We start from the raw sequence: 25238 nt of genomic DNA, 5'->3' as shown, positions 1-25238 counted from the left end.
AATAATTATAATACATTAAAACAAAGTAAATTTTAAAATTTATCATAATATTATAAAAAATAAACACAGAAAAAGGCATAAAGATAAATAAAAAATATAATAAATGCAGGAGCTGTTGCACATCAATGTTAATATGCATACAATAAATTTGAAATCAATTTCAGATTTTATGTGATTAATTTGAAATCATTCACACCATCTATGTGCACCCACAGACATACACACACTCACACACAGAAAAATCACTCATGCTCTACATATAGAGAGCAGAAGGTTCATTATGATATCAGCTCCTACATCCCTTGCTGTGTGATCACATAACTTGCTAGTAGTCCATCAGTTGCTCTTCTCAAGTGTACGGTTAAAGATGTGTTGCAGTCAACAGTCTTCAAATAAAAATTCCATGATAAATAATCTGAGCAAGATAATGGAATGAAAGCTAAGATTTATTCATTCTAAAATATGAATAAACTGATCTTAAAGCCCACAGAATTAAATCTTTTATGTATTTTTAGTGAGCATTATTTCTTAATCTGAGTTATGTTTATATAAAGTAATTAACTTTGATGGTAGGTGAGGAACAATACCCAATGGCAAAGAGGGCTGAAAAGCCTAAGAAAATTAACTCCAAAAGAAAATCAGTCTAGCCAGGAAGCATTAAAAGAGGAGCTCCTCATCTATCTAGCCTAGGTGTAAGGCTAATATCTTGTACTGAGTGAAATTATTGAATATTTGAAAGATAAATAAGAAAATAACTGGATGGATTTGGAGGAATAATGAATGGAAATTGAAATCTTTAAGATTTGAATTCTGAAATACAAAAGGGAGAGCTGTAAATTAAAAGGATGACTAGGAATAAAGAAGAGTATAAAAAATAGTTAGATGGCTTAATACCATGAGGCAGAAGGATTAATAAAGAAGAAGAAGACGTGTTAACTTTATTCCTTTTTAGAAAATAATTTTAGAAATAAGATTTATTAAAAAAAAGAAGAAATATATACCTTTGTTAAAAATGCATCAACATCAGTTATTTCGTAGCCAAATCGAGTTGGTGTACACTGTGGTTTATGTGAAATATGAGTATGTGAACATCTTGTATGTCTATGTCTTGGTTTTTTATCACGAACACGCCTTGCAGCACGTCCTTCACTTATAACACTAAGACTTGGTTCTGATGGTGTTCTACAACTATTTTGAATAGACCTATAAAAAATTTACATTTCTTTTCAATAATTTATTATTGATTAAAGCAATTCATTAATACAAAACATTTTCTTGAAAAAAAATTAATAGTTTCAGCAATTTAAATATTAAAAAAAAAATTTGTAGTAAGAAAAAATACTATGAGTACTAAGCTAATATAAAATTGCAACAAAAAAACTTTCAAATAGCAGTATACGAGGTCTGTACATAAAGTAATGAGACTAGTTTTTTTTGGCAGCCAAATTGGCAACTCTGTAAAGTTATTAGTAAACATATGATTATATGAACAGCTGGTTTATATCAGGTATTAATATTTTTAGTCTACTGTTGCTACGTGAGATGTAAACAAACTTTTCATGAAATGAGATTTTGTTGCGCGTTACAAAAATGAGTGATACTAATTATGAGCAACGTTGTGCAATCAAGTTTTGTGTTTAACTCGGTGAGAATGCTACTGAAACCTTTTCGAAATTGAAAAGGGTGTATGGAAATGATGCTCTGTCACAAGCCCAAGTTTTTAGGTGGTTTAAAGCATTTTCAGTTGGCCGGGAATCAACTGCGGATGACTCATGCTCTGGAAGACCGTTAACATTAAAAAGTGATGACAAAGTTAAGCGAATCAAGAGACCTGGTATGGTACAACCATATTAATTGGCAATTAACTGTCAGAATGATTGCAGAGCAATTGAATTTGAACCATACCACAACAGTCCATCAAATTTTAACAAATAAATTGGACATGAAAAACGTTTGTGCAAAATTGGTCCCAAAAAACTCACTGTTGAGCAGAAAAACAACAGGATAGAAGTGTGCTGCAATCTTCTAGGGCAAATTGAAATTGATCCTGATTTTCTAAAAAAATGTTATTACTGGTAATGAATCTTGAATGTTTGAGTATGATCCAGAAACAAAACGCCAGCGTAAGGAGCGGCACACTTCAAGCACATCGCATTCCAAAAAAGCAAAAATGAGCAAATCAAAACCATGTTAATTTGTTTTTTCGATAGTAATGGCATTATCCATAAGGAGTTTTTGCCTACAGGACAGACTGTAAATCAATGTGTTTACTGAGAAATTCTTGAAAGACTGTGGAGAAGAGTTGCCCACATGAGACCAGCCATCAAAGACAGCTGGATGCTGCATCATGACAATGCACCTTGTCACACTGCACTCTCAATTAATGAGTTTTTTCAAAGGACCCAATTTTGGAACAGTAGAAAACATTTTAAAAAATGTAACCTACCATCTGAAGGATAATCCGGTTTCTGTGTTCCAACACTGCTATGAAGAGTGGGAAAACAGTTTGAAGCATTGCATGGCTTCCCAAGGGAACTATTTTGAAGGTGGTAGAGTCCATGTACTCGTATAATTGGATTGTAAATAAAATGTTTTTCTGAACCAGTATCATTACTTCATTTACACACCTAGTATAAAACATTAAACAGGATTAAACAGGAGATATAATATATAGGAGATATAATTAAACAGGAGATTATTATTTCATCCTGTTTTATTTTTAAGATAGAAATTTATAAGAATTCGTAAACAGCATGGAATCATTCCTATTGTTTATAATTATGATTAATATAAACAGCAGCTTAAATTTACAGGAGACATTTTCAGATTTAAATAATGAATTAATCACAAATAAAACAGTAATGCGGATTCATTTAGTCTTAAAAATAATAAGCAAGTTTCAACTCCTACTCAACGTAGGAGTGAATAATCAATATTTGTTTATCTTTCATTAAATTCATGTCTCACTGCCTAACTTTTCCTTTACTTTTACTTTCATTATCTCTGTAAGTTCATAAATTTCACAAAATTCACAGTAAATTCAGAATCAAATCAAGCTGTTAACAATCAGATTTTATTAACAACCAAATCTTACTTTTAACATATGTCATCTATATTTAATAATTCTGCACACAACTTACATCAATTACAAAATTATGTCAGATTGACTTATAATAAAGACCTTGCACAGTCCAAAAATATCATAAACATTATATACAGTTGCATTTTTTGTTAATTGGCAATGACCATTATAGTCTTCAGCTGTTGAAGCAATGAACTTAACTTCTAAACTTTGGTGGTCTATAGGAAACAATTCAGTGAACAAGGCTTTGTGTACCGCTATTTTTACTTAATTCACCCCTTTCAATTTCCAGGATCCTACTCCCTATGACATTCCACAGGTTACAGAACTATCAGATAATAAAATATTCAGTCAACTATCTCAGTAAGTTAAGGGCATTTATTCAGTGTTTTGTATTTCTTTTAATTCTATAAATTCAGCTTACTATTAGCTTAAAAAGTTATTATGATTCATTTAAATATTTCTGTTAGAATTATTAGTTAAGAAGAATATAATAATATGTAGTATTCTACAATAATATAGTATTGATAGAATAATATCTTTTCTCATCTTAACAGCAATCTAATTTTCCCAGATATAAACTAGAAGCCTCCTTTCTTTAAACTATAATGAATATTATATTAAAACCAACAAACACAACCTGCATAAACAATGATTACATACTACTCAACATAATGTATGCATTTAATAACAAAATAATTCACTTTTATTTACTTTAATACTAAACAATCTTATTTCAAAATTAGTGAAGTTAATCTTAAAGCAAACATTCCCGTTATATAATCCAGTCCAGTTGTGCTGATTTCCCTTCTCGAGCATTCATTACAATAGAGATAGTTTTTAATGGTTAGAATTCCCATCTCGGGGATTCAAATACTAACACTAAATCATAATACTCAAGAGTAGAACAGAATAAAAAGAATCCAAAATAATAGTTATTTAATCAACAATGAAAATCAAATTTGTCATTTACCTTTTTTTTTGTAGGTTAGTTTCAGTAGCAACGTTATTAGAAGTTGGATCATTTCGTAATACCCATGTTAGTGAAATTTTGGGTCGAACCAAAGAAGAAGGCCTCAACCCCATCAATCAAACATCTGAATAATCAAACTGTGCTGTGTCTTCATTACAGGGTAACTAAAAAAAAAGACATGTGCATGTGAAGAATAACTTAATTTTTACAACCAATTGAACCAGCGTGAGAAAACTCCTGCATATGATATAATCATTTTTGGTACAAAAAGACTTTTTAAGACATAATTGCAGTTGTCTGAGCAAAGGCAATTAAATTTTTTTAATATATTAAATTTAGGGGAGGTTTATATAACTTCACAAACCTTTTATGTAACTATCAGTCCTTATCACCTTTCTATCCAAAAAACTTTCATGGTGATTTTTAAGCAATTTTATTTGCTTCTGGATAATTTTCTATGAATAAACATCTTTTTTAACTTTTAATTTGAGGAAAGTCTTAAAGGAAACTAAAAAACGATGTAATGATAAAATTAAGCTTTTAATACAAAGTATAAACATCTTTAAGTAGAAATTTATGGGTTTCATTATCTTCAATAAACAAATGTTTTATTCTGATTGGTATATAACACACTATCTAAATTATATAGGAAAAGGTAGGTTTGAAACTCCAAGTATAAAACAAGACAGCGCTGTTGCTATTTTTTTAAGAATAAGTAACTTTTTTAGCAAAGATAACACATTTGTAATTAAAAATGCAAGGATAACATTGAATTTTTAACTTCTTATCATTCTACATGTTTCATATTATGATTACAAAACAATGATCTGATAGATAATTTTTTAGCTATTTCAATCTTAGCTATTTTTTAATGATGAAAATATATATTGACAATCTTTAACTAATACACAGCAGCTAATAATTAATAATAATAGAATTCCTATACTGTCTACTTTGGCAAATAATTTCTGTATGTGTGTCTACAGGTACACTTTCTTATATGTCAAGAATTCATCATTATTTGTATTCTACCTTTAGGTAAAGAAGTGAGAATAACATCTCAATTTCTTGATAGCTGTATAATTCTAATCCACGACTTATAGCTTATCAATAATTATGCCTTTTCATAATAACTATTTACAACCCAAAGGGGAAGATACAAGAATGCAATTCCAGCCATTCAATTTGTGCCTAATTTTCTGGGCAGGATAATTTGTCTTTTTTCCTTGAAAATTTGTTTACCTTCTTATGTTAACTTCAAAGTCGTAGATAAATCACTCAGTTCGTAATTCATTGAATGAATTGTATCAACATTAAAACAGCTATTTGTTTTTCAGCTGCCTGAAAATGTTTCTATATTAATTGTTTTTTCAACAAACAGTAATTATAAATTAAAGAAGATATTTTCTGTGAGAAGAAAATGAATGTACTACAGAAAAATAATTTATATTTAAATTACAGTCCATTTCTTTACTTATCATAATTAACAGAAGCCAAGATTCTCTTTTCTACACCCTTTTCTTAAGTCAATTTCCAAAAAAAGAATCTTTCATCCATCCTTACTCAAAATTTACACTTTTAATCTTTTATAATTTCTGGATAAGAATAAAAATAACTCTTCATCTGGATAAACGTGTCCCACATCAAATGCACCTTGGGATATTAAACTTGTTTTCACTGCGTTTTTGTAAAACACCTATTTGAATTGTAAATAAAAAACAAACATAGAAAACAGTTGGCATTACAAATACGCATGATTAATTACAGAATTTAAATATTATCTGAAAAACTTTCTTATTTCATTCTTGTAGGTAAGCTTTTTCTATATTGATACAATATGTATGTTATGTCCCATAACAAAAAATATTGTAAACAACCTGACCTAAGGAAAGTGATGAGTGAAGTGGTTTTGTGTAGCTGAATTCATTGAGCTTTACATACATAGCACATAAACATTGCAATACTATCAAAATGAAGGTGTTCAGCTTTTCAAGTGGTACATTTACTTTGTTCATCACAGTTAATGGCAGCAGCAGTGAAGAATAAGAACATTAGTCACCAAGAAAGCGATAATTACTAGTACCTCTTGTAAGATGTTTTTCATAATTTTTACAAGCAACAAAAAAGATTGGGACAGATAGTATTAAACAATAAATTTTTATAGACTGATATATTACTTAATGAACTCGGATACAATAAAGTTGTAATCTCTCATTGTATTAATCTAAAGGTTAATTTGAATTTCAATAATGTCGACATGAATAATGTTATATAAAGCATAAACTGCATTGATGAGATGCAATAATTAAAAAAAATAATGTTCAAAAAGTGACACAACCATATAGAAGAATGTTTCCTTCTTTTGCTGTAGGTTTAATTTGGGTAAAATTGGTTACTCAATGCAGCAGAGAATATTCATTGCCTCCCAATACATTAGATGTGCCAGTTATGCCCAGACACAGAATGCCTTCACAGAAAAGGATGTGGATACACCAAACAAGTCCTCCATCAAGTGGCTGTACAACAAGTTCCAAGAGAGAGGGAATGTGGCAGATGCAGCCAAAAGTGGTCAAGCGAAAGTGCTAACACCAGAAAAGTTAATCAACGTGTAAGCTACATATTTTGTTAGTCCCAAAAAGTCTGTGCGATGCCTGTCTCTGTCTGTAGTGCACACATGGCATACCGCAAATTTTAAAAATTCATCTGTACAAAATTTGCCTTATACACAAGTTGTTGCCTCGAGACACTGGAAAATGTATAGCTTTCTGTCAATGGTTCATGTCATCTGTAATGCCAGATGGAGATGAACTCGATGATTGATTTCGGTCTTGATGGATACGTGAATGCACAGAATTCACGCATTTGGTGTGCAGGAAATCCACATCAGCTGCACGAGTCTCCTCTGCACAGATGAAAAGCGGATGTTTGTTGTGCAATGTCGCATAGGCGAATTTTCATGACATTCTTTCACGACACAGTAAACAGTGAGAACTATACACATTTGGTACAACAATCTGTAAACACATTGTATACCTGTAGACTGGCTAGAGTACAAGTGATTTCAGCAGGACAATGTTATGGCTCATACAGCCAACAACACTATTACTTTCTTGGATCAGTGTTTTCATGGGCAAGTGATTTTGAAGGAGATGTGCCCCCTTGGTCTCCTGATTTATCACCTCCTGACTTTTTCTTGTGGGAATGCCTTGAGGATGCTGCTTACAAAACTCATCCTCATATAGTTCCCAAATTGCAGAGCAAAACTGAACGAAGTGTCGCAATTTCTCAACAAATGTTACAACATGTGTTTGCATAAGCATGCAACGTCATATTCAATTATGTGAATTGCATAATGGAGGCCACCTTCAACAACTATTGTAACTTACTAATTTTCCCATAAGATTGCATCACTTTTTGAACACTCTATAGTACAATAAATAAAATGCCTAACAGCTCATACTGGTACATAATGATTGATACATTAACTAGAAAAAAGCAAATATAAAAAAAATAAATATTATATGATTAGTACGGCATCAAGTACTAATTAATAACTACTTGTCACTTCATTACCAACAGTAGAGAAATGCTTCCTTTCATCATTTTATTCACATAAATATTTCATTAGGTCTCTCCAGGATTTTTTATAAATAAATATAATTTCAAACTGATTGTTACAGTTAAATCAACCAAAGTTAAAATCATTTTCTGATTAAGTCCAATTTTATACTTAAATGACAACTTGGAGCAACTCATTTTTGTTTTTTAATAATGATAGACACTCTACATATTTTTTAACAGAATTAAGTAATCCTGTTTATTGAAATTTCCAAGGAAATTACTTATAGGGAAAAATGGCAATCAATTTCCTTGTTTTTCCTTCTAGTTATTTCTTTTCATGTTTACAAAATATTATGGAAGTAAAAATGAAAAAATAAAAAACTTTATAAAAGTGATTCTTAAATCTAAGATTTAATACAGTCTAATTTTTGTATTATAATAAATAATATAATAAGATTTTTAATCTACTCACCTTTTGTAACAGAAAATTCATTCATTCTCAAACAGTATTAATATTATGTACCTCAAAATTATTGATTAATTTATTTAATTTGTTAATTATAATTTTATTGTTGCTTTAATAAAGATGAACAATAAATTTCAAATCAGCTATCAAAATCTGTAAAGGAAATCAACATTTAAATTATTAATCTGATTTAATTAAAGCAAAATTAATTTATATTATAAACACAGCAAGATATATATTGTTCTTAAATGAAAAACAGAGAATTTTTCTTTTAAGATGCCCAATTTTGTATGATGTTATTCAGTTCTACATGTGACACCTTCATTCTATTCACAAGAACAACTGGTTGATTTTATAGTAAATATCATTGCTCTCAGGTAAAGAAACTGGTACGTGGTAGTGTTTGTACCTCAGAATTTTAAATATGTCACCCTCATAAGAACAACTGGGATAATTAATTTAAAGCTTGTACTGGGAATATGGAAATGGAATTTTATTGTGTATTAAAAATACCATGCCTGACCAGGAATCAACAAAATACAGCTTAAAGGGCCATTATTTCGAATATTAACTTTTCAAAGTTTGTTATTGAATGTAATTTTGAAGTTAATATGAAATAAAAAACTTACTATTGGGCGTTTAACCTGGTTTTATTACTACAGCAAATTTTCTGTTTTTGCAATTTTGATTACTTATAACTCAAAAACAAAGGTAGTTATTGAGAAGTAGTTTTCGCTTCTTTTTTCTCGTAAGATGTTACATTAAAATCATGTATCACATATCTGCTTTCCTATTTAAAAAATAAGTTTGATTTAATATGGCAAATACAAGATGGCGGACAAAAATTTTAAACACACCATACAGTAGTAATTTTATTAACTATGTAGTTCCACACTTCCTTCTACTTCATAGTATTCTTCAGTTTTGAAAAATGAACTCATTTCCATACTTTAATATATACGAGATCTGTAAACAAAGTAATAAGACTGGTTCAGAAAAAACTTTTTATTTACAATCCAGTTATACATGGACTTTATCTACCTTCAAAATAGTTCCCTTAGGAAGCCATGCAATGCTTCAAACAATTTTTCCACTCTTCATAGCAGTGTTGGAACACAGAAACCAGAATATCCCTCATGTGGTCGGTCAAATTTTTTAAAATGTTTTCTAATATACCAAAATGGTGTTCTTTGAGGTGTTTTTTAAAGTCAGGAACAGGAAAAAGTCACAGGAACTCAAGTCAGCTGAATAAGGTGGTTAAGGAACTACATGAATGTTTTTCTTTGCCAAAAACTCATTAATTGAGAGTGCAGTGTGACAAGCTGCATTGTCATGATGCAGCATACAGTGTCTTTGATGGTTGGTCTCATGTGAGATTTTTCATGAGAAAAGAGTAATAACTTTTAAGAGTCTTTCAAGAATTTTTCAGTAAACACATTGATTTACAGTCTGTCCTGTAGGCAAAAACTCCTTATAGACAATGCCAGTACTATCAAAGAAACAAATTAGCATGGTTTTGATTTGCTTTTTTAGGACATGATGAGTTGCCAATCTTTGCTTTGCTGTTTTGTTTCTGGGTTGTACTCAAATATCCAAGATTCATTATCAGTAATAACATTTTTTAGAAAATGAGGATCAGTTTCAATTCGCCCTAGAAGATCGCAGCACACTTCCACCCTGTTGTTTTTCTGTTCAGCAGTGATGTTTTTGGGGTCAATTTTGTACAAATTTTTTTCACGTCCAATTTGTTTGACAAAATTTGATTGACTGTTGAGGTATAGTTCAAATTCAATTGTTCTGCAATCATTCTGACAGTTAATCGTCGGTCGTACCGTATCAAGTGTCTGATTTGCTCAACATTATCATCACTTTTTGATGTAACAGTCTTCCAGAGCGTGGCTCACCCACACCTGATTTCCGGCCATCTGAAAATGTTTTAAACTGCCTAAATACTTGGGCTTGCGACAGAGTGTCATCTCCATACGCCCTTTTCAATTTTGAAAAACTTTTATTAGCATTCTCACCGAGTTTAACACAAAAACTTGACTGCACAACATTGCTGATAATTAGTGTCACTCGTTTTTGTAACGCACAAAAAAAACTCGTTTCACGAAAATTTAGCTCTCACGTGGCAAGAATAGACTAAAAGTATTAATACCTAATATAAATCAGCTGTTCATATAACAATATGTTTACTAGTAACATTACAGTGTAGCTACTTTGGCTGCCAAAAAAGCTAGTCTCAATAGTTTATATATATATATATATATATATATATATATATATATATATATATATATATGTGTGTGTGTGTGTGTGTGTGTGTGTGTGTGTGTGTGTGTGTGTGTGTGTGTGTGTGTGTGTGTATGTGTGTGTGTATGTGTGTGTATATATATATATATATATATATATATATATATATATATATATATATATATATATATATATGTGTGTGTGTGTGTGTGTGTGTGTGTGTGTGTGTGTGTGTGTGTGTGTGTGTGTGTGTGTGTGTGTGTGTGTGTGTGTGTGTGTGTGTGTGTGTGTGTGTGTGTGTGTGTGTGTGTGTTATAATACTGATGAAACAATGGAAGAGAAGAAAAGAAAATGAATTTTTCCAAAGGTGTAAAGATGATAAAAATATACTAAGGTCAAATATGAAGATATATATAAATATATATGCATATCATAATTTTTGAAAAAATTACAAGATTCAGTATGAAAAAAAATTATTCTTCTTTGATCATTTAAAAAAAAAATGAATAAAAAAAGATTAAACAAGAAAGTATTTAGTTATTTCCTAAAACAGTACGAGCAGACCTTTTTGTTTTCAAATTTAAAAAACTAAACGGGAAAGAGAAGGGAGTGAATGATAGAGAAATTTTCAGAAACTAAATACAAAATCTATAGAATTTCAAGAAAAAACTAAGTACAAAGTGAGACAAATTTAAAAGAAAAGAACGAACTGTAAACATGAATGAAAACAATGAAATAAAATGTTGGAAAAAATCAAAGTTAAACTGCAAAATACAAAGTAAAGTTGTTTTAAAGTGATTCACAGAATATCCATGCGAAAAACCATTAATTTTTCTAAACCATTAAATTCAATAATTTTTTGCCATCATTGTATTTGCTAGGTTTTGTTTATTAAAATCGTATCCGATTGGAATTAATAAAAAATTATCCATTCGTGAAAACTGTCATTAAAATAGTACTGTCCACCGCAGAAAAACTAATGGAACTTAAATGCCGGATTTACGTTAATACATATATAAAATATTCGAATACTTTTCAGTACTAAAAAACCTTATTATAAATGATAGTAAATATTTCATCAATTTATTTAATTTAATTTATTATCAATTATTTTATTTAAAAAATCCATTTTTAAAAACTATAAAAAATTATACATGTAACCTACTTTTATCGTAATTTCTTTTATACTTATTTTTAATTCGTGTAAAATGAAGATAAATAAGAAACCATACTTTATATAATTGATAGGAAATTAAAAAGGATAAAAAACGTAGCGGATATCAAAAAGACCAACAATAACAGTAAGGACATTATTTCATTCTTCCTGCTTGAGGCAATGACCCGAAACGTTTTAATACGTAGCAAATTGTCCGTTACGGTGGCGTGGAGAAATTTCTAAACCTTACATAAAAATATGTACAGCGTTTCAATCTAACAACATAAAGAGATTGAAATATACATAAAATTATATACATGTTTTAGTAGCTGTTTGTTATTTATAAAAAAAAAACTTATCAAATAGAAAAAAGAATTCATAATTTTTTTTTTCAATTTTATTATTGATTCTTATCGTACATTGGCCGTAATTTGATTTAGAGAACGAAAAGGATATTCGATGAAATATTAAAAAAAATTAAAGATAGAAACTCCTTAAAAATTTTCATAAATACTAAGCTACGGATGGGTAGGGTTTTCCAAATTTTCATCTTCAATAAATATTTACAAGTAGTTTATTCTAATTGGCATATAATATATTACATAGATCTCTTCAGGAATAGGTAGATGTGCTACTCCATTCCACGGATAAAAAAAGGAACTACCCCAGCATTTGCGTCGATGGATCAAAAGAAATCGTAAAACTTTGATCAGTTAAGAAACACAAAATACACAATTAATAAATCTTCTTATACACACATATAAAGCCGAAAGTTTGTTTTTCGTTCTCACATCACGCGAGATCCAACTGACCGATTGCTTTCAAATTTGTAGGATACATTCATGTTATCCAATGGAACATTTTAAGCCATAAATCGAGGCCCTAACCCTCTTGGGGATGAAGTTGTGAATTAAAGATATTCATTAAAGAAAAAAAATTAACCCATTTAATTCATTATTATATTTCTGTCACCACGGCGATTTCAGTCGCCGTGGTGACGATGAAAACTCCACAACCTATTTCAGGTTGTGGAGTTTTTATCGTCAAAAGAGGTCTGTATACTTTAGTTACCATAGTTACTATTATGTCTTTTGAAATTTAGCTTCTTTTTCAGGTTTATATAAAGTCTGAATACCTTAATTATTATTTATCAGTATTATTCTAGCAACCATGAGGGTAACGAAAAATGCGGGAATCAGGGGGCGGAGTCCTGTGGCCAGACAGGAATCGCAAGCGAAGCGAACTCTGCGGCCCTAGGTCCAGTTGTGACCCCTGTGGGCCCCGGGGAACCCCTGGGTCGGCCTCGGGACTCGCCTGGATCGACCTGGGTCCCGGGGATTCAGGGGTGGAACACCCTGACTAGTTATAAAATAAAAAATTAGACGCGATTAAAATCTATATTAATTATTTAAAATACGAAACATAAAATAACATTAAGGTAAAATACGTGAAAAAATTAAATATAAAAACAACCACGATATAACAGAAGGCGTTAATAAAATTTATTTGAGCAAATATTTATGTTCATTTGAATACTACACAGAAATTCAGGATTTTTTTTTAAATTTTAAATTGATATTTAAAAGTTTATCAACAGAGTAATATTTTTTCAGAAAAAGGAATTCTGAATGGTATCTCACAACCTCCCTTGTGTCTTAGCCATAGAAATACTGGGAAAGATAGTGTAAAACAACAAATTAATGTTTTTTTCGGTTTTTTTTTTTTTAATGGTAAACATCTTATAAAAACTGCTTCTACTAGGCTAGATAATAGTGGTAAGACCATTGACTGGTAAGACCGTAATTAGTTTTAGAATACTATTTATTAAACTATGAATTTTCTTGGCAGTACAAAATATGCTAATAATTATTATTATAATTAAAGGTTATCGTTTTCTTTGTGCTTTCAGATTGATTGTCTTGAGTTATTTAAAGATGTTTATAATCAGTGAAAACTATTTTTTCCAAATTATGTTAACATTTTTAATTGAATTTTACATTAGATTACAAAAACTTCACGTTTTATTTTTCGTTAAAAAATGTGTTTATGATTTTATATAATTATAATCTTAATTATAATTATAATCAATTTTTTGTTGATACGACAGTAATATAGCAGATTATAACTCTTCAGTAATGTAGAGTTGTTGTGGTTGTACACACGCTCAGGAGTCGAGGGTAAACAGATTTTTTGGTTAAGAAGAAAGGATGAACTATATTTAATGAATTAGTTAACCAATATCAAGAATCGACATAACTTTAGTTAGAACAATAGTAAATTCACTAAAGAAGTATTCGCAAGAAGCTTACATATATTCCTGTCTGAAGTATAATATAATCCAATGATTCTCAACCTTTGTAGTTCCACAACGCTCACAAGTAAAAAAAACAATATAATGAGTATTTTGCGACCCCACAACCCCAACTCAAATGAAACCTAGTTAAAATTATTTAGCTGCGTAGATAGGACGGGTGTGAATATGCATGTATGAAATGTAAGAATATGAGCAATTTACAGGTTCCAATTTGATGTGTATGTGCTCTTTGTAATTCGGTCTGCTTCCATAATATTCGCTGTGAGAGCGTCATGTTCGAACATGCATATGATATGTCATATGAAAACGTCATGCTCTCAGTAGTATAAAAGAGGAGACGGGTTTGTAGAATGTCAGTTTAGTTTCGAATGCGAAACTAAACTGACATAACTAACTGACTAAACTGACAAACTGACACTGACTGTCTGGTGCCTTCATTTAAGTTTATAAAAGAGTAATTTCATTGAAAATAATAATAATTGAGGTTTCGATTTTTTAGTAGTGCGATCAAATAGTGCAACTGTTTTTTTTTTTCAATTAGATTCATATGCAAAATGGATAAATTTGTGAAAAAAAACGAAGTGAGCCATCTACATCCAGTGAATCAATTGGTGAAAAGACAAGCTTGTACAACAACAGTTATTTAAATTATGGTTTTACCTCATTGGATGGAAAGTCACAGTGCGTTTGCTTTCAAGACCTCTTCAATGAAAGCATGAAGCCATCCATCAAAATCAATTCGACACTTGGACACTAAACATCCGGATCATAAAAGAAAGTCCTTGGAATTTTTCGAAAGAAAATTACATACTTTGAGAAGAAGCAAAGCTTCTTGTAAATCAAGCCGTACTGATAAAACTATACTTGAATCACCTTATCTCGTAGCATTAAGAGTAGCTAAGATGTCCAAACCCCGTACAATCGCTGAAAACCTCATATTGCTTGCTGCAATTAATATGGTAAGTGTTTTAATAGGCGTGGAAGAAGCAAAGAAATTGAAAAAATTTCCGCTTTCTTACGACAAAATATCAGGGCGAATCGGTGACATGGTTGCCGGTGATCGCTTTCAGTTAATTCAGCAAACGAGATCTAGTGAATTTTTCAGTATTCAATTTGATGAATCAACAGATGTTGCAAACATTTCTCATTTCTGTGCTTTGTGAGATATGATGAGTAGGGACAGATCAACACATTTTATTTTCCAAATCAATACCTGGTCAAGCAACAAGACAATGTCTTTTTGATGTTTTATGTAAAGCTATATTGAACAAAATGTATTGCAGTATGTAGAAATGGTGCAAAGGCGATAACAGGAAAGAACAGCGAATTTCTGAAAAAAATTAAAAGATCACCTTTTACCAACGGTGTAATGAACGCATTGCTTTCTTCATGGAGATTTTCTTGTCACAAAAATTATGCCGGAAAATCTCAAACAAATTATTTGTGAAGCTGTAAAAATGGTTAATTTTATTAAAAGTCGACCATTACAGAATGTGCTATTTGCTGAACTATGCGATGAGATGAGCGAAAAGAAAATGTCTCTTCTTTTCCATACAGAAGTCAGATATCACGGGGGAAAGTGTTATCCGGTAATTAGAATTGCAAGATGAATTAATAATATTTTTCTAGGATAAACAAAGGCTATTCTCAATGTTTTTACAAAATAATGAATATATGTTGCTGTTGGCTTACTTAGCTGATGTATTTTCGCATTTAAACTACTTGAATGTGAATTTACAAGGACGTGATGAAACATTTTTTTAAGAACAGATAAAGTTCATGCTTTCATTAAGAAGCTTGATATCTGTATTATTCGCCTTCAATGCAAACATTTTGATATGACTCCACCCACTTCCGATTATATTGAGAAAAATTTGGATGAAGAAGATATTATCATTCCTCACAGTATGGATAGCATGAACACGCATTTGCGTGAGCTAAAAATTCAGTTGGTGGAGTATTTCTCGGAAGATAAAAATGATTTTTTGAAGAGACAGGTAGTGGTTGTTGCAACTGCTAAGTTAGTAGTCGAGAGTCACGGCAGCTCTTCGAAATGTCTGCAGGTAAAACGGTACAACTACAATTCACATCTGAAGATTTAGATACGTTTTGGCTAGATCTTCGAAGTGAATATGGAAATTTAGTCACAGAAGCATTGAAAATATTAATCCCTTTCGCCATATCTTACCTCAGTGATAAGGATTTTCATCTATGTTTGCGCTAAAAATTAAATATAGGAATCGTTTTCTATCACTTGAAAACAATTTGATTTTTTGCGTTTCTAACGTAGATCCTCGTATGGAAAAACTTTTAAATGAAAAACAAACGCAACTACCTCATTAATTTATTTTCTTAATTGTGTACTTACTAATACTTATAAATTAAGTAAAATGTTTGTAATAGATGATTTATTTTCTCATAAATGATTTCATTATTTTTTACCTGTAAAGCTGTATGACTTCGTTACCCCCTTTCTTATCACCGTGACCCCCGTGAGGGTCACGATCCTCACGTTGAGAAACGCTGATATAATTTCTCTTGGAAATCCCTCTATAAATTAGAATGAATTTTCAAGGTACAAAAATAAGCTGTCAATCAGTATTTGAAAGCTGTTCGTATGAGTGTGTAGACCGGTATTTAGGAAATTAAAAATGTTAACTTATCTTTGTGTTTATATTTATAATCTGCAATCTTTGTTAAAACAGTAGTCTCCGATTCTCACAAAAATAACATCTACCTCTATCAAACTAAGAAGACCTGTTTTCGTATATAATTCGGCTGAGAAAGGGTGTTATTACGCTTCCTTTTCCAATTTGTAATAAATTACTAAATAATAATAAAGTTTTTAAGCCTATTTTTATTTTCTTTACTAATGGAATTAATAATAATAATGATTCCAGTTATTAGTAATAATAGAACAGACACAAAATTATCAAATTGTATAACTTTTTTGATCCGTTTTAACAATTTAGCTCACCGGGCTGGTCTAGTGGTCAAATAGTCGTCGAAAATCTGTTATTTAACAGCTGATTTTCGAAATCAATGTATTTGAGATTTACATCTTATTAGAAAGTTAATTACTTTTATACGGATTTTAATACTAGATCGGTAGATACCGGTGTATTTTGGTGGTTGGTGTTTAATTAATCACACGTCTCAGGAATGATCGACCTGGGTCTGTTCAAGACTATAACTCATTTACAAGTCATCCCCATCTAATGGGGAGGGGGAGTTGCTTATTGTTCACGAATTGAACAGATTGCAAGTACAAATTAGGAAAAAAATAATATCAGTCATACCTCGGCTGTTTATCAACCAATTTGAACAAATAATACATCATTTATTAATGATGAAAGGCTTAATATGTTATTTAGTAAAACGTAATTTGATAAAGTATTTACCGAGCTATTAATGATTAAACAATTTTAATAGCCGCCATTCTGGAATTTCCAAAGGTAAGATTTTCAAAGCTATAAATTTTATACAACATATTGTCGGATATTGTACAGCAAATCTCATTCAAATATCTCAATCCGTTTTAAGATATACATTTGTATTGAAAAAATAAGTTGTGACGGAGATAAAACGAAGGAAGATAATAGGGCATTTGTCTACATGAACCTTTTTGTTTACTTTTTATGTATGGAATCAGTACTTTAAGTTGGGCTAACATATCCCGGGGCACCGTATAAATGGTCTTATACATGTAAACGTATGACTACATAGTGGTCGTATATATACGTTACACCTACAATTTATGGTCTTTAAAATTTAAACGATTTTTAATTTTAAAATATTAATATAGAATTATGTTTTATTTTAGATTTTAAATATCTTAAAAAAATCTTATTTTACGTATTCTTTATTTATTTTTTATTTTCATTTATTTTTTAATTGCATTCGTTAATAAAGTCTTGTTTTATTAGATACTTATGTTTTTTAATGCAATTCATGCTAAGTGTAAGTTATAATATTTTAGCAGAATGAAGGATTTTAATACTGCATCCCTTTTTTATGAATACAGAAACATATTTGTATTCTATGAATAAATATTGTATTTTTTAATATTTAGTAACTGGAATACTAATATTTATGAAAGTATCTTATTCTCGTATAATTCAAATCGTTGAAAAACAAACATACAGTACTACTAGTAAATTACGATTTGTTGTTCGTATTATTTGTGTTCAGTTAAGAATGAAATCATAAGAATAAAATAAAATAATATTAATAAAAGTATAAAATTATCAGAAATTATATTTTTACGAGGATTTTTATTATTACAAAAAAATAAGATATTGTAATATTCTTACGGTTTTAATAAAATTAACGGGTTTTCCGTAATATTGAGAATATGAATCAAGAAAGCGTGATAAAAGTACAATTAATAGATGAAAAAAAAACTTGTCTGTATTTAATAATCGTATACATAATATAAATTATAATTACTTTATATCTATAAACTTGGATAATCTGATGTGAATAAAGGATAAAGTTTCTGTGAACTTTATTCGTACCATTTTATTCATAATCAAATTCTCTACACGTCTTGTGTTGTTACCCATTTAAAAAAGTTTTTTTACGCTAAAATACAAATAGTGCGTTTTTTTGACCCCAATATTTTATCTTTTACCCCCAGATTTCTCAAAAACTACTAAAAATACAGTTCTGGGAATTTTTTTCAGTTTTTCAGCTTAGCTTTCTTATAAAACTACTGAATTTACCCCGTAGTTTGAGTCCCAAGAATTAAAGTCTGGCTTAATTTTACCGAAAGAGCAGAAATGAGGACGAGATTTTTTGAACTCGAAGACGATGCGTTTTCAAGCCCATGTTTATTATGAACTTTCGTCTTTAATTTCACCAGTAGAATACGTCCTGAAAGTTTGTTACATTCTTCATTAATTACTCTGAGTATAAAACAAGTGTCCTGACTGATTGACTCAACGTACAGTTCAAACCGCTTAATATAGATCGATGAATTTTGGTGAGTATAATACTATTATATATAACGTACTCACCCATTACGGAAGAATTTTGGAAAACTCCGCCTATAAAGGGTGAAAGGGAAGGGGAAATTGTTTTTATGAAAAATCCACATTCCAGGAACCGATTCTGTTACAGTTCTATTATATATTCTGTTGTAGTGAAAATTGGTATTAAAATTCTTCTTTAAAAGCAAATTGGCAAGAATTTCACAATTTTCTAAAAATCCAGTTTGAGGGTTAGCAAAGGAAACATATATTTTCATAAAAATTCTATACCTCAAAAACCGAAGGTATTATAGTCTTGAAAATTGGTATTTAGGTACTGCTTTGAAAATGGAATTTTACGTGTTTCACAATTTTTCATAAACTCCATTTTTCATGAACTCCCTTTGCGCCCCTTTTGAGGAGCGCAAAGTTTTTATGAAACTATATGAAACCAAAACTGTTCCAGTCGTGAAAGACTAATATTTAGATTTTTCTTTGAAAACAAAATTTGGAGGAGTAAGGGCTGACCAAAATTTTGATTGAAAACTCTAAATTTCAACAATAAATAATGATTGTATATTTTAGAAGATAACTCCGGTCCACTTTCTCCATCGTTTTGTAGTTCAAATTTGATGCGAAATACAGTATAACTTACTTTGTCGATCAACTTTTTTTTGTGTAGGCGATTTTTAGTTCATTACTTTGCCTCTGTTTTCCGTTTAGTAATGTTTGCACTATCTGTATAATTCCACGGTGCGATTCAAAGTCGTAAATGTTTACACGCGCGTACAAAAGCAAATTATGTTCGATATTTTAAATACTGTGCCGTCTACTGACGAATCCAAAAACTATAAAATCGTGTAAAAGATAATTGATAGCATTAAAATGTTTTTGTTTTAGTTCGTTAAACTCATAATATCACAGGATTCAATTTATTAAATTTACTTTCTGTATCTAATATAGAAATTATTATTATTCAGTATTAATTAAAAATTATTCATCATTAATTAATTAATGAGTACTATTAATTAGAACAAAAAAACATTATGTCAAAAAACCGTTTGATAACAAAACCTCGCCGAAGTAATTAGATTAATTTGCCAATATGCTTGCTGAAAAAAAATCAACCTTTAAATTATAGAAGAATATTAACAAAGATTGAATGTTTCTTTTGAAAACTTATTCTAGATACAAATCCATAATCCACAAAGTGAAGCTGTGGACAACACTAGTAAATAAATAAATAAATAAATATATATATAATCAATATACAGACAGATTATACCTACATATAATGTGTGTACAGATTCATCATAAAAGTAAGGCAATCGTTAAACACAGAAAAACAATATTTAAAATACGCTTTTACCTCAAAAAGATCTATTTTTCGGCATGTGATCAACATATACCAGATCCTAGGCACCCGTAGGGGAACTCAACAATTTTAAATGAAAGATAAAAAAATTTCCCGCAACACCTCCCCATCCTTAAAAATCCTTAAAAGAATTTAATTAAAGGATTTAATTTTGTAACCAAAATAAATTTTACTATAACTGAACTCAAAAGCCTTAGAATGTCTAGAAAAAATTAAAAGAAACGACAGATGAAAAAAAGGAAGAACTTTTTTGACATAACAATCCTTTCCTTTGGTTACAGTATACTTTACAGCAAGAAAAGTAAAATAATTACAAAAAATCTCAGGAAATGAACTACACAGGTGGGCTAATAATTTAAGGAACCTAGATTTAGTTAATATAAAGGAGGAGGAAGTAACGAAGATAAAAAACAATAGAAAACAATTATATTACTACAATATAAAGCAGATAATTGAAGAAATGTACATATAATAAGCATGTTTGTGTATTATTAGTATATACACTGTACATTATAATTTTATATTATTTTCTATTCTTATTACTTCTTATTTCATTTGCTCTCTTAACAAATACATTCTATTTTAATATATTATCTACTAAATTATAGAGAACAATGAAAACTGTATAAAAATGAACAAAAAAAAAAAGAAAATTTAATAATAAATAATAATGTAAGTACGATGAGAAAAAAAATTACTCAGATTCAAATAAGTTCATTCATCCGTTAATTTGGTAGTATTTTTGCAATGTAACATTAAAAGTAGAACTCTATTTTTATAATTTATAATTGTACGTATAATAATTAATTTGAAATCATATAACCTCTAATAAAATAAATGTACGAGTATGAAACAAGTTATGTTTTATACAGAGTGTCCCACGAAGAAACTAAGAAACTTTCAGGACATGTTCTAATGAAGAAAAAAATTAAAAAAGTTCATTTCAAAATAGTTCTGGAAACGCTTTGTTTTCGAGTTACGGTTTGCGAAATATTTCGCCCTGATTTCAGCTCTTCTAATAAAAAGAAGCCCTACTGTAATTTTTGGGATACAAATTAAGAAGTAAAGTTGGTGGTTTCTTATATAATTTGAGCTGGTAAGTAAAATAAGATACATCTCAGAATTGTAACTCTAGTAGTTTTTAAGATATCCGACGTAAAACACAAAATTTGGTTTCGAAAAAGAAGTTTTTTTTTAGGTTTGTAATACAATAGCTTTGTTAAATGACTAATAAATGCGGAAGATTTAGCAACAAAATTTGTAGAGAATTTAATTATGAGAAAATTAATGTAAATACAGCCGATAAAAAATATATATAAACTTTTAAAAATCGGGTTTTTATTGAAGCAAAGTAGACGAAAAATAGACAGAAAATCGCATTATTCTGTACCTAATTAACATAAAGCAAAAAAAATTGCAAGTATGTTTAAGAAATTCCCTAGGCTCTCCTAATTAACCGATTTAAATTTTTTATAAATACATTTGAAAGTTTGAGTGTTCTTTTATATATGATTAAATTTTCAAGTATTTAGAGACTTTTTTCAGGCTCTACTTAATTTGGAAAAATCATATTTTTTTAAAAATTTGGATTGCAAAATTATTGTGAAAAAACTGTCAGACCAATTTTTTTTAAATTTGGTGTGTTGCTTTATCACATCAAAAAGTTATTTGAGGCAAAACCTGAAGGTCCTATGTATAATATAAGTATTCGAAAAAGATTCCTAAAAAATCTTCTTTTTTTGAGTTATTGCTATTTTTACAACAATAATAACGTATTTTTTTATTTGTAACCGATGATAGCGTGTGTAAAATTTAATAACAAAACTTTTTTCTCTCTCGACCTTTTCTTTAAAATAAATAGTTATCGAGTTATCTAGGGAAATAGGAGAAAAAAATTGATATTTTTGCGATTTTTTACATTTCGTTTAAAAAAAAATTAAGCACATCTCTTTAAACTAGCGCATAACGAAATAATTATTTCTGATGATATTCCGGAGGTATTAAAGCAAAATTATTAGCAATCATATAGAAAGTATCCAACCAAAAACAGATACCTCCTGGACTGTAAATCATACACATAATTGGCATAGATTCGATTTTCAATTTGGTACTAATATTTTCATAACGCCTGGGTCGACAAGGTCACAGATAGAAAGAAAAACTTCTAGAGCTACTAGAGGCAACGTGAATTATCTACGTTTTTTTTTTAACTCCCCAAACGACCAGTCCACGCTAAAAAGCGCTTAACACAGTCGCCTCAGGGTTTCATGGCAGCGCAGTCTGCCCTCCCTAGCTTGTCCAAACTCGGACATCCCATCGGGGTTTCCCATGCCTCTTCGAAAACATACTAATCACCTCTTCCGGTGATCAGAACTTTTCTCCGCAGGAGAGCACCCTTCCAGTCCCTATTGTACCTGATCAAGACACACATTTCGTTTGCCCTTCACAGTTACGCGTCCCCCCATGCACACCTCGAGGGTCCCCCATGCCATCATCGGGGAGCTCAGACCCACCCACTCTTGCGCGTGAGTAGGCCCGAATTCCCTAGGCATAGAGGCTGCCTCCCTGGCCCGTACACGCATCAAGATGGACTTGTACCTGTCCTCGATCCCCCACGCATTCCCATGACCCCTTATTACTTGTTGCGCCATGTCTCCCTCGCCGTCAGCGGTAGAGCACCGCACACAATATCCCCCCACTCCATGTCCATCGGTATATCCGTCAGCATAATCCAACAACAACATGAACAAAGACACATAATAAAATCATAAATTCCTAACCTAGCAAAGTACATTAACAACTACAAAAACAAAACACATTTCGACGCCTCTTTTGACATCCAGGGCCGTGTGCACGTCAAGGGGGTTCCTCCTGCCTCTTCGCTGTTAGTACGAGACGAGCCACTCTCTCTACCTCCCTTCATCCATTATCACTCTGGAGCATGTGTCTAACGACGTTATCTGGTGTTAAGGCCACCGGAATGAGACGTCTCTCGTTCTCCCACCTGACACAGTCGAACCAGGTGTGTTCGGCTGTGTCACCTGTCGCACAGTACCTGCAACCCGCCGTTCTCCTCCTCTTGAAGTGATGCAGATAGCTATCAAAGTTCCCACGGCCCGAAAGTAGTTAAGTGAGGCAGTATCCAACTTCACCATGCTTACGTCCCACCCAAGCACTCACGTCCGGAATCAGACGCATAGTGCACCGTCCTACCTGGCTCGCCTCCCATTGTTGCTGCCAGATGGCCATGATCTGCGCCCTTGCATTCTCTTTGTTTACACCTTCAAACCTCAAGCATCGTTCCTCAACCAATAGGTCTATTGGCGGCGTTCCCGCAATGACGCAGATCGCGTCATAGGAGACCGTCCTGTAGGCACATGTCACCCGCAGAAGCAGCCTCCTATGAGTGGCCTCCAGATTCCTCCTGTACTTCTGAATTATCTACGTTAGAGCGGTCTAAAAGACCGTAACAACGTATACGCTCAAGAAATCGAGCGACGAGAAATAATCGAGTTCTACGAGGGTTAGGTCTCAAATCAGCTTTTGATTATACACTGAAACCGACAAGTTGTATTTGAAAGATATTCAAATAGGTAACACGATTAAAATATGTAACCACTGCAATGCCAGAAAATGGAACGGTGAAACTTCTGGACTTTGCTGTACTGGGAGCAAAGTAGTTTTTGAATAACTTTAACGTTCTTAAAATTTCATAAAAATTTGATTTTTGAAACAGATCTTTTATCTAAACATTACATTTTACCGGTAAGTTGTGAAGAGGGGTAACTCTGAGAGCAACAGCCTACACGTAACAACTAAAAAACTATTTTATGTTTTATACCCATTTAGCACGGGCGACGCCGTGACGGGGATGCTAGTTAAAATTAAATTATAACAGATGCTGTACGGAATAAAGAATAATATATTAACGTGAAATTTCTGACTTATTAATCGTTTTAGTTAATTAAAAGTTTATATAAATACAATATTACAAAAATATGTGTTTAATTTCTGTTTGTACGAGTATCATGTGTTAAATGTACTGGAAGGAACATGTATAATGTTTGAATACAAGTAAATGTAGTATGGGGGATAATAATTAATAAAACGTAATTTATGAGGAGACTAAATAATTATTTATTAGTCTTCCTTCGGTTTTAACAGATATTAATACAAAAAAAAGAAAAAAAATCTGGTTTTTTCTGAATGTTATCTTAGTCACGGTTGTATAAAAATTAAACAAAATGTAATAATAATAGTAATAAAAATTTATTGGTATTTATCAGCCGACTTTTATACTTTATTATTGTTACTATTGTTGATGTTCTGATAGAGCCTATTGTTAAGTAACTCGTATAATTTAACTTTAAAACGAGATTATTACTTTTAATAATTATAATTATTAAAAAATGCATGTTTTTCTCTCTTTTGCGTTTTTATTTTCGTAATATCAGATACAACATTTTAATTTTTTATTCTGAATACAAACACCCATCTTCTCTCGACTTTACCCTCAAAGCTGGTTTTTAATCTCCGTCAATAATATATTTTTTTTATTTCAAAAGTATGAAAATGTATTAAAGAATCTAGTACTCATGATATACGTATGTGGCACCCTGACTTCACATTAGCTATCTTGTAAAATATAGAAAATGTAATGTAATTCTAGGTACCCAAATTAAGCGGAAAATTTAGTGGTTAAAACTGAGACAACCGCTTACTTTGCAGAGTTAAGACAAATCGCATTTAACTGAGGATATTAAAAAGTTGGAAAGTCGTTTGTCTAAATGTATTGTATTGCAAGGCGAGTATGTTAAGAAATAAATAAAAGATTCTGAAAAAATTCTATTTTATTTGTCAGGTCGAAAACTTTCCGAAAGACCCTCGTATATATCACACTAATCTTGCCTGTTCGTAAAGTCTTCAATAAGTTAGAATTTAAGTTACGGCAAAAGAGATGGTTGCATAACAACAATTAAGTTTCGAAATATCTACTTAAACTAATAAGAATAATTGTTGAATTCAAACAGTTTCCGATAAAAAAGAGATTTCAATGAAATTTTAATTCAACAGAAAAATAACGGAAGA

At 30.8% G+C, this 25238-nt stretch overlaps 1 protein-coding gene across 1 annotated transcript in view; it reads right to left on the bottom strand.

Moving 5' to 3' along the window:
• The window catches only part of LOC142322933 (SH3 domain-containing protein Dlish), an 83535-nt gene that overhangs the window by 26196 nt on the left and 32101 nt on the right, over window positions 1-25238 (bottom strand). Inside the window, exons 2-4 of the mRNA XM_075362023.1 lie at window positions 8089-8235; window positions 4056-4219; window positions 1002-1203 (exon numbers count right to left, since the gene is read on the bottom strand). Coding sequence (XP_075218138.1) covers window positions 1002-1203; window positions 4056-4168 — 315 coding nt within the window. The 5' untranslated portion in view covers window positions 4169-4219; window positions 8089-8235. The remainder of the gene's footprint in view (window positions 1-1001; window positions 1204-4055; window positions 4220-8088; window positions 8236-25238) is intronic.

This window comes from Lycorma delicatula, chromosome 4, assembly GCF_047948215.1.
Source record: "Lycorma delicatula isolate Av1 chromosome 4, ASM4794821v1, whole genome shotgun sequence".
NCBI classification, from domain to species: Eukaryota; Metazoa; Arthropoda; class Insecta; order Hemiptera; family Fulgoridae; genus Lycorma; species Lycorma delicatula.
The sequence above is the reverse complement of the archived record's forward strand: the minus strand, read 5'-3'. Positions and strand labels throughout refer to the sequence as shown.